The following is a 13,864-nucleotide window of genomic DNA, read 5'->3' as shown; positions in this document are numbered from 1 at the left end:
ATGGGACCGTAACATTGTGTCAGCTGAATCAAACTTTGTCGGACTTGCTGCCCTGTCGTATTGACAAAGGAATGATAATCTTATAAAGAGCCAGGCAGCTGCAGCTTTGGCACCACAGCTGCTTTCCACCGACAGCAGACGCTCAGTGCGTGATGGGAGAGACCTGCTTTCCTCTAAGATAAGTCCTTGTAGAACAAAACATATTTTGGATAGGAGCGTTCAGCTGTTATGTTGAATAGAGAGTGATACCAATTCATACAAGGTAGATATAATGTATGACATTAATAATAACTCAATCAATTAGTTATACAAATCAAAAAGGGGAAACATGAAGGAGAAAGTATCGCTGAGATCAGATGGAATTGTTTTAGGGACCTCTGGACTGAGACATGAGCCTGATGAACGTGCTGGTACTATTCAAAGACTAAAACCATCGTAGTGCCATGAAAAATTCATATTCATAACACGACAGATCCTTATGACACCATGCAATTTCTATCTGTGCCATCTGATGACTAATGTGCATTCCCTGCTTACTGTATATATTCTGTGTACACTGTGTACATCGTTTCTTTTCTATTTATATTACCTTGTGTTATGTTGCATGTTTACTTATTTATTACTTTTACTGGTGCCCTTTTTGGACATCCCCCTTTGTGGGACTAGGATTGCTTTATCTTGTACGTGACCTTATCTGGAGACTGACAAACTAAATTATCCATCTGAAGCGATGCTGGCATGTGAATGACAACGCGTCGCCTCTTGAGCAGAGGCATAACAATAACAACACAAACAGGCCTGGCTGAGACAGAACCACTCGCTCCATTGATCAGGATGGAGTAAATGAGTGCGGGTGCATCAGAAGGGCAATGAATGCGCATCGTCTTTGGATTAAGCATTTCCACTATCTATCCTTCTGCTGTAGCATTAAATGCAAAATATTACGATCACTTTGTTCACGCGGATTTTCTAACAGCTGAGGTTAACTTATAAAACAAATCCTAACAGATCAATTGGTCCTTGGCAGGTGCGTGGGTATACATTTGCGTAGCCTCGACGTAAGCTATCATTCAGCTGCTGTGATCCTTCTGACCTGTGTAGTTGACACATAACGTGAATGCCGAGGGTTGGAGCCTCGTTATCTGCAGCTACAGTGTCTAGCAAGAAGCTATAATATCAAGAGATGCACAAATAGCAGCTTGTTATTCCTGGCTTGTTAGCGTAACTAGCTTCATGCTAACTCCTAAATCGTGTTTCGCTGAGGGGTGCTAACGTTAGCTAGCGAGCTAAGCTTCCCCGTCCTGTCCAGCGGCGGCTAGCTCGCCTGCTACGCGACCGCCGTTAGACTAAAATCTACTCACTGCTTCTGGACGAGCTCCTCGGCGGTCGGTGGCCCCTGCTGCTGCTGAAAGGACTTCAGAGACTCGAAGGCCTTCATCAGTTTCTCCATGGTGGCCATTTTAGTAATCAACAACTAAAGCAGACTGGCTAATATTTACTATGGGAGCTAACGGGCACGGAGGGGACAGGTTAGCCGCACGGAGGGAGCCCAGCGGGGCGGGGAGCGGCCAGAGCGCTAACACTGCTCGCGACAGCTACCGCCGGCTCTCCGCTTCCTGCACGAAGTCTCCTATTCTTCCACGATTTGATTCCCGAGTGAGCGAAACGTTTGTCGGTGACGAGCCATCTTCGATGCAGCGTCGCGTTCCCCCGACAAATCTCACCGGGAAGTGGAGTGTGTGACAGGTTGACCGAGAGGGGCGGGGTTCAGACTCAACGGCCAATTAGAATGCGCCTCAACGCTGAGTGACGCGGGTGAACACCAATGGTTGTCTGTGCCACTTTATCACCCTTGTGTTATTGTTGCTGTCACGAGACCCTGAAATCCAGATTTGTACAAAGAGAGATTTGTGCAACAATAATATTGTAGCAGGGAGATCTGTGGCCACGAGAGCATCCTGGGGATTAGATCAGATCAAAGAGGAGGGAGATCTCACTTTATCTGACACATCCACGAGTTCATTTACACTAAAGTTTATTATGAGCACCATTCACACTCAGTGGGAGTGGCAAAGGATGAATGAAGACAACCGTCCATTATAGAGAAATCTATAACTTCAACCTGTCATCAAATCTTTACTTTAGTTTAAATGAAGTCCTACTTGCAGCAGCTATCTTCAACTGCAGGGGTCCCCAAACTCTTCAGTCCCCTGACCCCAAATAAAGAAACTTGGGACCCCCCCGAAATCCCTGAGGATATTGATACGAAATAAATCGACTACATGCACATCCCACAATATTCCTCATGTTGTAAATTGACATTAATATAAATGATGCTGTCACCTATTTGACATGATCACGTTACAGTGTGTAGAATTTAGTGACATCGGGTGTTGAAGTTGCATGTTGCAGATGAACACCCCTCACCTCACCCTCTCCTTCCAAACATGAAAAAGAACCTGTGGTAGCTTCAGTTGTCATAAAAACTCAAAAGGTGTTTAGTTTGTTCAGTCTGGACTAATGTAAAAAACATGGCAGCCTCCATAGAGAGGAGCCCCTTGATGTAAATATAAAGTATTTAAATTTAAAGGGCCTTTTGTAGGGTAAAGAAAACTACAATTCATACAATTTAGATGAAACGAACTGGTGAAAAGATTAACATTAATTCTACATTAAATTTCTGTCAATAGTTTTCTTTAACCTAAATCTTACACACTGGACTTTTAAGTATGTGTGGGGTTTCAGACAATCAGAAAGGATCATAATTTTGTATAATTATTATTTTATATTGTTATTATTTTGTTATTGACTTCATTTTCAGTAAAGAATTATGGCTAAAGTGTTTGTTTTTTTAATAAATCTGTTTTTAAAAATTGTATTTGTGATACTGCGAGCCCTTCTCTGTGTCTCATAACCCCCCAGGGGGTCCACACTTTTTTGGGAGCCACTGCTCTAATGCCATCAGTGCAGTTGCATACTGTGGCTTGGACACAACACAGCTCATAGCAGCATGAAACTATTTTTCCTCATTTGCAGCAAACCACAAAATTAAATATGACACAAGTAAGTCAAGACAAAAGATTTTTTTTATACAAATGGCAGTGTATTATTTCATAATTACAAATGTCAGATATGGTACAACAACCAGTGATACAACTTGTACAAGAATTAACAATGACTGCAGTGGTTGAACGACATGACTGTACAGATACAAAAAAAGAAGAAAAGAAAAATCAAGAAGTCCCAGGCCCAGTCTGAACACCAATAATGCATTCTCCCATTCCTTCCTTCCTTCAAAAAATAACAAATAAAAAAAATAAATCACTTCACTGACACATCTGAACCAAAACCTGGAGAATTTCCAGAATTGTATCGGTGGTTATTCCAAAACTAGACTCAGATGACATCAAGGAACTGGGGATCTCTCACTTCTAAATGTTGCTAGCGAGCATCATCCCAGTTTCTAGGGTGACGCACTCGCCATCAGCGCCTTGGAGGAAGGCAGGAGAACAGGAATGCTTGTTTGTGTATTCAAACTGGGCTAATTCAGCTGGTCACCATGCCATTTATAAGGTTGTTCTCAGATACCAGTGAGATATGTTGGCACTAGAAGGTCATAATTTACATATATAAGGAACCTGAAGTATTACAAACCAATACATGCTTGAGTAATAAAACATATGTATTTTTTAAAACAGGCATTAAAATGCACTTAGTGCGGACATTCAAAACTGTTGAACTGTTGAAAGTTCCTTTATGTGAAGGAATTTCTCTCAGAGCGGACGGAAGGATTAAGAGGTTGAAAAAGATGGGATGTCAGAAATTAACTCTAAGAATTGGCACATAGAATAAAGGCTATCAGTCTTTCTTTAGTAAATTCTTTAGCAAACCAAACAAGTTCGATTTACTCAAATGTCGCTTTTGGTATCATTGGCAAAAAAAGTTAAAGACACTTCCTATATAATCATTGTCAAAACACACCATAGTGCAATGAAACTGAATAGAACTCAACTTTACTTCTGTATGGATGGTATGACAGTAAAGTTCCTCCAAACAATGACAGAGGCATGGCAGGCAAACACATTTGTTTCCCTGTGAGCGTGTGTGTGTGTGTTAGAGCTTAGTTACATGTTAGAAATACATCATTTACAAGGTTTTTGAGGCTAAAGAGCTAAAAGGCTAAAATCTACACTGGCAAGAGAAATCAGCTTTAAAATGTGCCTGAGAGCAACAACAACAAAAAAATAAAGACAGTAAAGAAACTCAAGTAACGAAAGCCAGCAACAGCTAGATGCACGCGTTCGATTCCTGATTTTGATAATGGAGTGTGCAACAAGGGGAGAAAAAAAATTATCGGCAAACCGCAGACTCTCCAAACAGACGGGGAACTCTATGCGTACCATTTTAACTGCATGTTATCTCAAATGTTAGAAATAGAATCAACTGACATTCAAGCCCCTAAATGATTTAATAAAATCTCTAAAAAATGGTGAAAAAAAAGGCAGACATTGCTTTTTTTTGTGGAGAGAAATAGACTCATATTATGAATTAATCCTTAATGTAACTCAATTCTTACAGCACAAGGCTAATTTACTTCAATGCATTAGACTGACCAAAAGCTGCATTAGCATACAGTGTAATATACACACACAAAGCTAACATGTCCAGATTGGATATTCACAGCATTAAAACAGGTGATGGGGAGTATACAGCATCTTTCTCATGAAGGGAAATGGCATCAGAAATGCAAGTGAGAGCAGACAAATGAATCCTGATTCTAACATGATTGGGAAATGTACAGAACATTTGTTCATGATTGGTTAAATTGAAAGGAAACCAAACAAAATGCATACATATTGTAGCAGTGGAAGTGGTCAAGTGTTTCTCCTTGTCTACTCGCATACAAGCAACTTTCTGATGTCCTTCCTCAGAGAGAACAACATCAAGGACTTCAAAGCAATAATCAAATATGGCCACGATTACGATGAACAGATTTTTATCTTTATCACAAACACAGCTGAAGCCACTGGATGTAACAAGCGTTCTACCAGCAGGATAAGTGGCCAAAAGGGATCGTGCTATCTACGATCATCAGGCAGAGGCCAAAGCAGGCTGTGTCTCGACTGTGTGCAGAGGCTAATAGCTGCTGACAGCTGGATCATTGGAAGTTAGTTTGATGCATCAGCAATTTGTTTTCTCGATGATGCTGCAGGTCAGATCTACTACAGTGGCATCATTGTCCTCATCATCATCTGTCCTAATATGTTCCGAATCAATCTCCAGTCACTCATAGGCTTTCTGGTGTACTAAAAAAATACAGTATATGAAGCAAATTACTAAGAAGTTTCGAGGGAAAGCGTTTCCACTCTGCACGAAACAGGTCAATGACACAAAAAAGGTAGGTAGTACGACAAAAGAAGGAAAAAATGAACGAGGGGTAAATATAAGTCACCAAAACATGTTCTGCCTGAGTGAGCAATGTAACAGACGTTAACTCAACAGCTGTGCTCCCAAAGGAAAAACACTGCGCATCTGAGCAGTTTGCAGCTCTGGAAAGGTTTTTGGAGAGGTCCAGGAATGATAATCAGGCCGTGTGTCACAAAAACTAACTTCCCAAATATTCTTTTGTATTTGTAAGGATACTTAATGTTGCGCATGCTGAAGAAAAGGTTGTCAGAAAGAAATCCACACCGTCTCTGCTAGAATGAAGCTGGTCCAGGCACCTAGCGGATGCTTTACTACGCATGCCATCCATTCCACCACAACCTGCCTGTCTGGACCGAGGAAAGGATCTTAGACTCCAAAAGTAAAAATGTGGAGAGCTGGGAAATATATGGGAAGGTTTAAGCAGCATGGCCTCAACACAGCAACGTTAGACTGGATTCATTTAGATCTACACCCACCCAGATCTACCTAAGCCTCGATGGGTTAAGAGGCTAAAGGTTCATTCGGGATGGGGGTGGATCTGATGTGCTAACAACACGTCACGTTGGCCAAATCAATGACAAACATACAGCACATATAAAAACAAAAAAGGCCTTATGCTACATTGAGACAAAAAAACAACAACTGGTACTGTGCTTCTTAAAAAACTCCCCAATACACATTATCCATACTCATTCCAAAAGGAAAGGAAAAAGGAAAAAAAAAAATGTAATGTATGCATTCAAGTGGTACTTTTATGGCTTTTTGTACAATACAACCTTTAGTGAAAATATACATCTAGACATAAATTCAAGTACAAATGTACAAAATCTTTAAACTCATACTTTTTTCTTTAATTATAATACACTTTTAATACAGCTCATAAATACAGGTCAACATTCACTGAGTTCCTAAGATTTGCGCTCGGTTGGAGTTTGTGGATAAGTTCAGCGGCGAGGGAGGGGCGGGGTGGGGGTAGCCGGCGGGGTTGAAGGGAGTGGTTTAAAGTCGCGAGGGCTCTTCGGTCTCGTCGTCACTGTAACCGCTCTTAAAACAGACCTGGGGAGAACCAAAAGTTGAAAATATATCACTAGGATCAGCATCTCTCGCCATCTAGCATGCGAAAAATGATCCCTCGATCTCAAAAAACGGCGACCGTGACTTGACCACATGATGTAATTCTGAAGCAGGTGTCCAGCACTCAGACACAGACTCTGAGCAAGTTAGAAGACAACATAAGACATGAAATGGAAACAAAGATTCTACTGTTATTGCACTTTCCTTTATAATAGAAATATCAAATAAAGCAATTAAACAATTTAAATGCTTCATCTGTTAAATTTGTTTCTGTACCAGCCCAAGTTAACATCATGTGTACTTTCCTTAATTGACACCTGATAGTGTATACATTCTTTGTCTTTACTAAGAAGATCTAAATCAATCTTTGAAACATATACTTCTGTAAAGCACTCATGGACCATATACACATGGGGGCTACTTCCTAGCTATATGGGCGCTTTTTAAATTGAAATATGAAAGTATTTATTTTATACTCTCAGTAAAATGGACTGGTAATTAAGCTAGCAACTTAAAACTAACTGTCATGTTATTGCACTACACTTTGGAACAATCTGCCTGAAGACATTAGACTAGCAGAAACAGTTACCCATTTTATCTCTCTTCTTAAGATGCATCTCTATAAAAAAAACTTTCATCACATGATGTCTATGACTAATTATTTGTACCCTTATTATTTCTTTACTCTGATTGTTCATATTTTTGCTGTAAAGAAAAGTGCTATAAAAATAAAGTTATATTTATTATTATTGGCAGAGCTTAATGTCCAGTCTTCCCACAACCATAAACCAGTACCATCAACAAACTATTCCCTATGTTTGAACCCTAAAACAAAGTACAAAATACAGGAAGAAACATGCAGAGGGATAAGCAAGGGACTGAAAATATCCAACTGATAGAAAAAAGGGAGGCCTTATTCCAACGAACACAAATGAACTGGAAACAACTATTCAACATTCTAATTTCTCTGGGGTTGAGGAATAATCTTTTCACACGTGGAGTTTGGACAAGGCCTCGGAAAAAAAGGGAGGAAAGAAGTAAGAGAGGAAGTACCTTAGCCCCCACCCCCTCGAACAGTTGCCGGAGCACTAGCACTTGCCTCTCTTCTGAACAGGCGGTAGAAGAAGCCTCTCTTTGGTGGAGGGTTGGGCCGGTTTATGTCTAGGTCTGAGCACAGGGTCCCATCCGTCTCGTAGACATTGATTTCTTTAAAGCACTCCATCTCGATCATCTGCAAAAGATGAGCAGTCCAGTTATACAGCCTGTAACACTTTCAGACATGTGAGTTAGCATTAGGTGGGTATCATTTGTTTATAATGCAGAAAACCTTTTCAGGATCCATCTGATGTTAACATATAGGATGTAAATCAACACCTCCGCACTCCACTGACTTAACTCATTGACATTAATGAGCATCAATGACAATTTATCCTCCTTCATTGATATGTATCACTATGACACCACTGGTGGTGTTCTGCGTTATGTCTGCTGTGAGACTGAACAATTACATCATCTCAGAGGCCTGGGTGTGCAGTACCTCATTCTGCCACGGGATGGAGACACTGCCTGTGACAAACTTGTGGTAGAAGTCGTCGTCTGTGGGGTCAAGGTTCACACCTTTGACGGTGGAAAACTGCTCAATGTCCAGGACGTCTTTACAGTACACGGCCCGAGGCTGAAAGAGAGGATGAGACGTGAGAGAATTACAAAAAGGGAGCTGGACAGATGAGAAAAAGACCTGAAAAAAACCCTGAAAAGGTCTGAAAGAGTTTAAATCACAAGGATATTTCACCAAATGTAAATCTTCACATAGCTGAAGACCCTTTGTTGCTGTGTTTACGTCAGCGTGCTCCTACTGACCCGAATAACCCAAAATAGAATGGCAGATAACACTATCTACTTTCAGCTATTGATTTAACCTCTCAGGTCAGTCACTCTCCCTCACTGAGTCTATTTATGACACTGAAACTGTGACGAGTCTCTCTACGAACAGCTTTGTTATCCCAGTCACAAGTCTGTGAGTCCAGCATGAAAGCTCAGGTTATTTTCGTTGAACTACATCCATTTGTGATGTCTGCAAAAAATGGTTCTATCAGCCAGTTCAGGATTTCATACAACACTGTAATCATACGACCACTCCTCATCACCCCCTCTGGCTTCCCTGATCACGGGGCATATACTGGAAATGTTTGTTTAGTTGTGACAATGGTATTTCCTGTATGCTGATTCACAGCTCAACGAGGTTTCAGGCTACAAGCTGTGAAATGAGAACTGAGCCTGTATGTACAGTGCAGTGCATGCTGGGAGCTTTTGTGTGTGTGTGTAGTTCTTACATCTGGGCTGAAGGGGGGGTCCAGCATGTTCGCCTCCAGCCGTTTGAAGTTGATGTTCCTGAAGATCGGGTGCTGCTTGACCTCTATGGCCCCGTGACCCAGACAACCAAGGCGCTCCTTGGGGTCTTTGGCCAGGAGCTGATGCAAGGAAGAGTAAATAAATGAAATTCTCTAAAGATGTGTGTCCAAATGTCTCTGGCAGATAAATTATAGCTAAACGTGAAATTCACTAAGAATACCATAAAACTATTAAAGCCCTTTTCTCCGTCGACAAATCCCACACTCATGTGAGGGGAGGGAGTTCTTGTGATGTTGGACTAACACGAACACGACACAAAGGTTAAGGACAGTTTTATGACCAATTTCTCCAGTACATCATACACAAAACACACACGGACATAGTTTGCAGGTGATCCTCTGGATTTTATGTATCTGATCCTACATAATCGAATGAAAAACCATACAAATCCATAAATAATGTAACACCATGATGGATAGAGTTAGAGAGCGCTCTATAAGAGCTTCTCAATAATATTACCAACACACCACCTACAGTACAGCGGTCTTATGAAGTGGATGAGTGTTGTTCAGTGGTTTGGCTACTAGCGGACACTCACTGGCCTTTCGTCATCTAAAAGCTGATGGCTTTCACTGACACGTCCTCTCACTTTTGTCAGCACATCTCTTTGTTTCCTGTTGTCCTCGTGCAATCCCTGCTCAATTTACACCAGGGTTCAAAGCAGACTCTCGCTCTCACTTTCCAATCCTGACGACTCAGATCACTTACGTATTCTGGGCTGCGGTAACAGCCACGGCTCTCTCGCCTTCCTTATTATCTTACTCCCATTTCTCGCAGAAACCTCTCTTCTCCCTGCTCCCTCCACTACTGCTCCTCTCCCCGAGGGAACCTTTGAATCTGCTTGAACCTGGGTCAGAATGTTCCACCACGTCACACAAATAAGCGTCCCGTCCCCTCCTGCTCTGAAGCTCATAGCAGCTCAGAGGCTCCCTCTTGGATCACAGTTAGTGACATTGAAGAGGACAGAGGAGGTGAAAGAGAGCTGAAGTTGTAATAAACCTTTGTTTTCCTTTAATTTGCACCAATCAATATTTCTACCTTAACTTTGAAATGATCTGAGTGTGTGAAAGGTTCTTGTGGTTTTGTATAATGGCAGCCCAGCAGTGATATCCCATCAGCTCTGCAGAGTATCTTAACCTCTTTCAGCCCCACTGTTTGATTTTAGCATTTCTACTTTTAAAAGATCATATAAAGTGTAACTCAGATCGCCCACTTTTAGAAGGTCTTTGGTTCCAAAAGTACATTTTCCATTCATTTTCTCCATTAATGTCTCAGAACCACCTACCAGATCAATTATGACCATAAAACATTTGATTCTGGGTAAAAAAACAATACAAGACTGCATTGATAATAATATTTTTAAGCAGTATATTATCTGACTTGTAGAGATTTTTACCCCTTTGGACTCTTTTCCTCATCTCTGAACAAAAGGACCATGTTAGACTTCTTGATTAAAACCCAATATAATAAAATAACACAAACTTGTTTTCCTAAAACGTGGTTGATATCATACAGACAAAATTATTGCTGTCTCTCTATTCAGAAAATGAATGGGATTTATACTTCCAGAACCACACTCTTCAGCTCTACATGTCTTTGTTGAGTTTATAGTTTGTTCCGCTGCCCTCAAGTGGCCAAAACATTTTATAAAAGGTTTAAACTCTGAGGAGGCTTTTTCCTATAGGAATGAAAACACAAATGAGCCAAAGCGAGATGTTCTTCACTTCCGTTGTCCTCTTTTCTCATTCATCTCCTAATCCCACATTCATCCACCACTTGGATCCTCTCATGCTAACCTGTCTGCAGATGTCCTTTGCCTCCTCTGAGAACTTATCAGAGTACTCCTCCTGGTCCTCGCGCACTCGCCTGTCCACCTCCTCACGCTTGACGCGCTCCTTGCGCTTGCGGAAGGGCGACTGGCCCTGGATCATCTCAAAGATCAGGCAGCCCAGCCCCCACCAGTCTGGGCTGAAGTTGTAGCTCTCATTCTGGATCACCTCAGGAGCTAAGGGAGACATGAGGAGGAACAAATGAGAGATTTAAGGCAGATTTAAGACTGAAACACAAAAATGGAGTAGAAAGTTGTGTAGAGATGAGTTATTGTCCTCATGTGATGTCAGAATAATTGGAAAAAGAAATTCTCAACTGGGAAATTCACATAGGATGCTACATCAACTTGGAAAGTCTTTGAGAACTTAAGTACACAAGTTGCAGAATTGCGGACATCATCACTTATAAACCAATGAACATAATTTTGCAAACTGCATCCATCTCTCACTCTTTCAGCCATGGCAGGCATTTTTATTATAAAATGTGCACGTTTTAAATTATTTATTTGTCTGTCACAACTGATGCATTCTTTTGCGAATATTGCAAAGAGTTGTCATTGTGTTGTTTAAAGCTCCAAACACATAAATACAACACAGAGTGTCAATGTTTTTTTGCAAGTTCCAACTTTAAAGCACACGAGCACACCGAATTCAAAACAAAGACTTTCCAATTCAGGAAATGGGACCTTCCGAGGATCTTGTGAATGCACAGTTTGCAAAGGATTGGTTGCAGAATATTGAGGTATCAGAGAGTTTTTTGAGCAAAACTTGACTTAAAAAAGTGACCACCAGTGCTAATGCTTGCTTTTAATTTTTAGAAAGTTTTTTTATTTTATTCTTACCCATGTATCCAACAGTCCCCACTCTCCCTCGTATCGTCTCTCCTTCAGGGATCTGAACAGCAAGGCCCAGGTCTGAAATCCGAATGTGTCCTAAACAAAAACCACAGATTCACTACCCAACTGAGATGGTGGTGTTGTGCATATTTGAATAATCACTTACACTTGTTTAAAGGTACAGTGTGTAGAATTTTGTGATATCTAGTGTTCAAATTGCATGTTGCAGCTGAACTCCCCTCATCAAAAGATGTTTAGTTTGTCCATTTTCTGGAGTAAAGAAAACTACAATTCATACAATTTAGATGAAACGAACTAGTGAAAACATCATGAGGATTATTCTACATTAAATTTCTGCCAATAGTTCCCTTTCAACTAAATCTTACACACTGGACCTTTAAGTGATAGTGTACAGAGAAACATTTTTAGATTTCTGGGACATCCACTGTTCTGAGAAACCAGCAAAAAGTAGGGCAAAGCAGAAGTGCCCTGACAACAATCATGTTATGCTATATCATAAAAAGATATATATATATATTTATACACACACACAGATTTGTATACATAAGTGCTTAAGACAGAGAAAAGAGTAAGCGTTTCAGAGTAGCACAGAGGAGATTCCTCTATTTCAAGATAAGACTGTGTCACAGAGAAGAGATACGAAGGAGTATGAGTCAGAGGAGAGAGCGTGGTGTGAGAAACTTGAAGAGAGGACTTTTCGGCCTGGGAACGATGGGGAGACATTCTGCTGTGGTGGGTGCACATTACAAAGTGGGATCCTTACAAACTGTTCACTTGTTTTGAACATTGTGAGCTATGAGTTACAACAAATAAACAGTGGAAAACAAATAATATTCTCAAGCCAAGAAGTTTACCCACAAATTAGCTCACTCTGGTCTGAACTAAACAAGAGGGGGAAAAAAAGAATTGTGACGTACCACGATCATCCAGAAGGATATTTTCAGGTTTCAAATCCCTGCCAGAAAAAAGGGCACATTGGTGGTGAGAGATACATTTGACATAACGCATGTTTAAAAACAGAGAGCAAGGATATAACAACTAAATCCTGGATAAATATTTGTACTCTTCATTCGCTTGTCTTTTTGATGGCCTTTCATTGTCTTTTAGTGCCTGTGGGCTTTCTGTTTTTTTACAGTCTCATTAGATTAGATTATTAAATATATTAGATAATATCTATGTTGATTTGCTTTGATACTGTGTGTAATGTGTGGTACTGAGCCACAGTTCTGCTTTCAATAGTGTTGCAACACAACTTAAGCTTGTTGGTCATTGTTTTTTATTAAACCCCTCTCAAAACCCATCAATTTGTTTTTCTTATAATGTAATAAACATTTAATTGTCATTTGTTTTTATCGGGATCCTCTTTTAATTATCTCAGGTAAGATACCAGACGTTTGCCATTTATTGTGTTGTTATTATATCTATGAAAACTGGGGCACTGAACGAATGCCGACCATAACCATAGTACTAACAGTGAAGGTTATTATAACACACGTGGACATCAAAGAACACTGTGTGTGTTTATGTGAATATTTGGGGCGTGTGTATGAGGGAGCATGTGTGTTCTAGGAACATCAGTGTTTATGTTGGCATTACTTTGAGGTTCCATCGAGTGTGACACACCTCAGTAAAATCAGTAAAACATTAATCCAGTCACACTTCATCACCCAGGACTTTATATTCTTCTTCTTGAAAATATCTCTTATTTACACCATTGCTGGGTCAGAGAGTTCTGACATACAGTTATCGCATGTTTTAGAAACCTCTTGCATTGGTAAAGCCAAATCAGGTCTCTAGATTAAAGGGATATCCCACTGATTACCTAGTGCACATCCAGTTGTCATGACTTCAAAATCTCAGATCTCACATTTTTCATGATACATCTGGATTTAATCTTTTCATTTAACCCCCACTGTCTGTGGTTAAAACGTCCTCCAATCTCCACACCCAGACTTTTTTATAAAAATGTCAAGTCCCAATCCTAATCTGAGATAACTCGGATCCCATCAATGCGTCATCAGTTATTTTCTGTCAGCCACAAAAGTATTATCCATGTTTTCCCCTTATTTACAAGCTAAATGGTAATAGTCGTGACAAGGAGGGTGGCGTGCCGAAGTTGTCGGTATTAGAGAAGACTGATTAAATAGGATGGTGGTCAATTCTGGTACCTGAGAGATCATCAAGGTGAGACTGCAGGAAAGGACCAAGACTAACGTTAGTATGTTTTCATCGCTGCATGTTGTTCAAGTCACAGTGAGGCAGGGT

The 13,864-nt window shown here is 40.5% G+C and overlaps 2 protein-coding genes across 18 annotated transcripts in view; both read right to left on the bottom strand.

Annotated features, from left to right (window-relative positions):
* htt (huntingtin) overlaps positions 1–1,732 on the bottom strand; it is a 34,073-nt gene extending 32,341 nt beyond the window's left edge. For 8 of the 16 annotated variants that reach the window (XM_069529862.1, XM_069529868.1, XM_069529863.1 and 5 more), the window contains exon 1: positions 1,362–1,714. In XM_069529862.1, coding sequence (XP_069385963.1) covers positions 1,362–1,459 — 98 coding nt within the window. In that variant the 5' untranslated portion in view covers positions 1,460–1,714. Of the gene's footprint in view, positions 1–1,361 lie in introns of all 16 variants that reach the window. The other 8 variants (XM_069529864.1, XM_069529874.1, XM_020084125.2 and 5 more) reach the window with 2 other exon arrangements.
* A 4,429-nt stretch (positions 1,733–6,161) lies between these two features.
* Positions 6,162–13,864, bottom strand: part of grk4 (G protein-coupled receptor kinase 4) — a 44,316-nt gene continuing 36,613 nt past the window's right edge. Inside the window, exons 10-16 of one of the 2 annotated variants that reach the window (XM_020084274.2) lie at positions 12,517–12,554; positions 11,585–11,674; positions 10,710–10,918; positions 8,835–8,972; positions 8,039–8,176; positions 7,555–7,732; positions 6,162–6,483 (exon numbers count right to left, since the gene is read on the bottom strand). In XM_020084274.2, the coding sequence (XP_019939833.2) occupies positions 7,556–7,732; positions 8,039–8,176; positions 8,835–8,972; positions 10,710–10,918; positions 11,585–11,674; positions 12,517–12,554 (790 nt within the window). In that variant the 3' untranslated portion in view covers positions 6,162–6,483; position 7,555. The remainder of the gene's footprint in view (positions 6,484–7,554; positions 7,733–8,038; positions 8,177–8,834; positions 8,973–10,709; positions 10,919–11,584; positions 11,675–12,516; positions 12,555–13,864) is intronic. The other variant, XM_020084273.2, reaches the window with a different exon arrangement.

Source organism: Paralichthys olivaceus, chromosome 8 (assembly GCF_024713975.1).
Source record: "Paralichthys olivaceus isolate ysfri-2021 chromosome 8, ASM2471397v2, whole genome shotgun sequence".
Classification (NCBI taxonomy): Eukaryota; Metazoa; Chordata; class Actinopteri; order Pleuronectiformes; family Paralichthyidae; genus Paralichthys; species Paralichthys olivaceus.
Note: the sequence above shows the minus strand (reverse complement) of the source record. Positions and strands in the feature narration are given on the sequence as shown.